Raw genomic sequence first — 2,878 nt, 5'->3', positions numbered from 1 at the left:
AAGTCTCTTTAATGATCAAATACAAAAACATGGGTCTTTATTTGGATAATTAGATGCTGATGGAATCACTTTCCTACTTTGTGTTTCTCCACAGAAATAAGGTTTTCCAAGGTTTTGATCATAACTCATAAAATGAATAGCATTAGTTAAACCCAGTAGACCTGCTGGTAAAGTTACAAAATCAACCACCGTAGTATTTTTAACACATTGCGTCAATATCAATAATCTGAGGAGGTTTTGTTGATATTTAGTCTCATAGTGAATAATCAGCATTATATGGATTTATCTCTCAGCTTTAACTTAGATATGGGTTTAACATCAGTTCTGGACTACAAAATAAAGTGTGACCAAAATGTAAAAATGTGAAGTAATAAACAATTAAGTCTTTGACTACTACTACTTTATTATTATTACTGATGCACTGACATATAAGCAGCATTTGAATGCAGCTGGTGGATGTGGAGCTTGTTTTAACAACAGTTACTGCAGTTGTGTGCTTCAATCAATGACTATGCATCATATTTTATACACTGAAATAATATGAACACTAACTAGTAACTATAACTGTAGTGGAGTAAAAAAACAACAACAATATTAACCTCTGAGATGCCTCCACCCTCCTCCTCACCTGAGGCCAGCTGCATCCACGCACAGATCCTGTAGACGTTGCCGGCGTTGCAGAAGAAGAAGAGACTAAAGCAGACCATGGTGGCCACAATCAGCAGCATGGAGGTCCCCACGAAGAACATGGCGGTCCTGAAGGCCGGTGAGGGGATGGAGGCGAAGTCCAGCACGCTGCCCTTGCAGACGAGCTCCGAGGTGAGCGCGTTGCCGATGCAGTAGTGGAAGAGGCCGAAGTAGCCGGCCTGCGGGGTGTTGACGCTGTCCCCGATCCAGTAGGGCTGGATGAAGACCACCATGGTGATGATGACGAAGCAGATGGTGAACACGGCCCACATGACGCCGATGGCTCGAGAGTTTCTCACATAGTTTGTGTGGTAGATTTTAGCAGCCTCCTGGGCTGGAAGCAGATCCATGTTGACGAGCAGAGGAAGGGCAGCAAGTTCGTGTCGGACAGTTGTTTCTTAAATCTTCATCTTCTGCTCAACATACATTTTTCTAACAAGTTTTTCTAAATGTCTTTAAACTCACCACAACACACACACACACACACACACACACCCGCCTGTTGCAGCTGTGTCTGCTTTGCATTGAAGGAGCAGACTCAGGATTCAGCACCCTGGACAGCACCCTTTCTCCTCTCTAATTAATGACATTGCTCTGACGTCAGAGATTGACACCTGTCTCATCATGAACCGTAAACGCGGGATTGAGAGAAACTAAATACTTTCTGTACTGTAACTGGACTGTTATCCATACAGAGCTTCAGTGTGTTGAGTCGACTAATTCTATTGATGATGAAGAATTTTATTTACTCTATTTATTTTGAACAGGTGAGAATAATCCTCTTTTTATTTGTCATTCTATGAAGTGGTCCTTTAATGGTGACCACTTGTAACTACTAAGTACCACTTACAACCACAGTTAAAACCACAAAACTATCTCTTTGAAAGCTTTAATGTAGGGCAACTGGTCTATTTTGCCCTATTTTAAAATAAGATAATAATTTAAAATTTTCTTTTAGAATTAATAACCAGGTAGATTTATGTTCCTAAATGAGCATATATGTAGAATTTGAAACCCACTACAATTGTAACCAGAAAGTAACCTGTAACCTTTGTGTTGCAAATACAAACAATATTTTACTTTGGGTTGAAACTAATTGGTCACCAAGCAAACAACATACATTTCATATATAAAATGTTTAGGGGTTATTTTTATAGTCACACAGCAGCTGTCTCCCTCTTTAGTCCAATATTTCTAAATGTCACCATGTGATGATATTTAATGAGCTCCTACCTGACAGTTTGCTGAGCTTTATGGCGGATAAATAAGAAGCTTAAAATAAAGGTTTGCTGATATCAAATTCAATATTGTTCCAGGAGAGTCTATTTATTAGAGTCATGCTTATCTGTAAACGTACTGCCAGTGACAGGAACACAATAAGGGAGTTATTTTGATAAATAAAATAAAAACTTAGATAGATTATGGTTTTTGATTGTTGTTGCTGAGGGCGCTGGAAGTACAGCTGCATCACAGTGCACTGAACAACAGTGAAGTCTGCAGTGGCTTCGAAATGGCACAGATGTGAAGAACCTAACAGTAAACACATGTGGGCAGCTTCAAATCACACAGCACACTTGTGTTTGCCAAAACCAGCTGGTCGCTGATGCTTGATAACAAAACAGAGATCTATTTAACGCTGGCGAGTCCAGCTTTTTCTGCTCTCTCTCGCTCTCTCTCTGTCAGTCCTGTTTTAGGCTGATAAGTTGCCATATTCAATGCCAGAATTTTTTATTTATCAGTCTAAATTACTGGTCTGTTTACACTTAACAGTTGCAGTTAAATCACAACAACACATATGGTTTCTCTCCTTTGCACATGCTTTCTCTTTCTTTGCCATATTCAATTTGGCATGACAAATATGGCTCAAGGCTGACAGAGGCAGCCGGACAGAGCACGCCACCATCTGTACCCTTCACTCTCCAGTTAGTGTTCATAACAAGGATCCGGAGGGCCTCCTACATGACACTGTGCCATGTGTAGAGAAAAGTATTCGGGGATGAGTGGTTGTCCCACGTCCCCAGGGGGATCCCTGATGGCTCCCTGCAGCTCAGGAGGGACAGAGCTGCCGGTGGGGGGTGGCAGAGAGGAAAACACCAGCTCTGTCTAAAAGACAGGAGAGCAAGAGAGAGGGAAGAGATGGAGAGGAGACATCGCAGTTTAGATAAAAAGACTAATCAAACTCTCAGTCTGT

The 2,878-nt window shown here is 41.2% G+C and overlaps 1 protein-coding gene across 1 annotated transcript in view; it reads right to left on the bottom strand.

Annotated features, from left to right (window-relative positions):
* Positions 1–1,070, bottom strand: part of lhfpl5b (LHFPL tetraspan subfamily member 5b) — a 3,299-nt gene extending 2,229 nt beyond the window's left edge. The window contains exon 1 of the mRNA XM_035655844.1: positions 629–1,070. Coding sequence (XP_035511737.1) covers positions 629–1,037 — 409 coding nt within the window. The 5' untranslated portion in view covers positions 1,038–1,070. The remainder of the gene's footprint in view (positions 1–628) is intronic.
* Between the last annotated feature and the right edge of the window lie 1,808 nt (positions 1,071–2,878).

Source organism: Morone saxatilis, unplaced genomic scaffold, assembly GCF_004916995.1.
Source record: "Morone saxatilis isolate NCDOM2014 unplaced genomic scaffold, NCSU_SB_2.0 Contig15, whole genome shotgun sequence".
Classification (NCBI taxonomy): domain Eukaryota; kingdom Metazoa; phylum Chordata; class Actinopteri; family Moronidae; genus Morone; species Morone saxatilis.
Note: the sequence above shows the minus strand (reverse complement) of the source record. Positions and strands in the feature narration are given on the sequence as shown.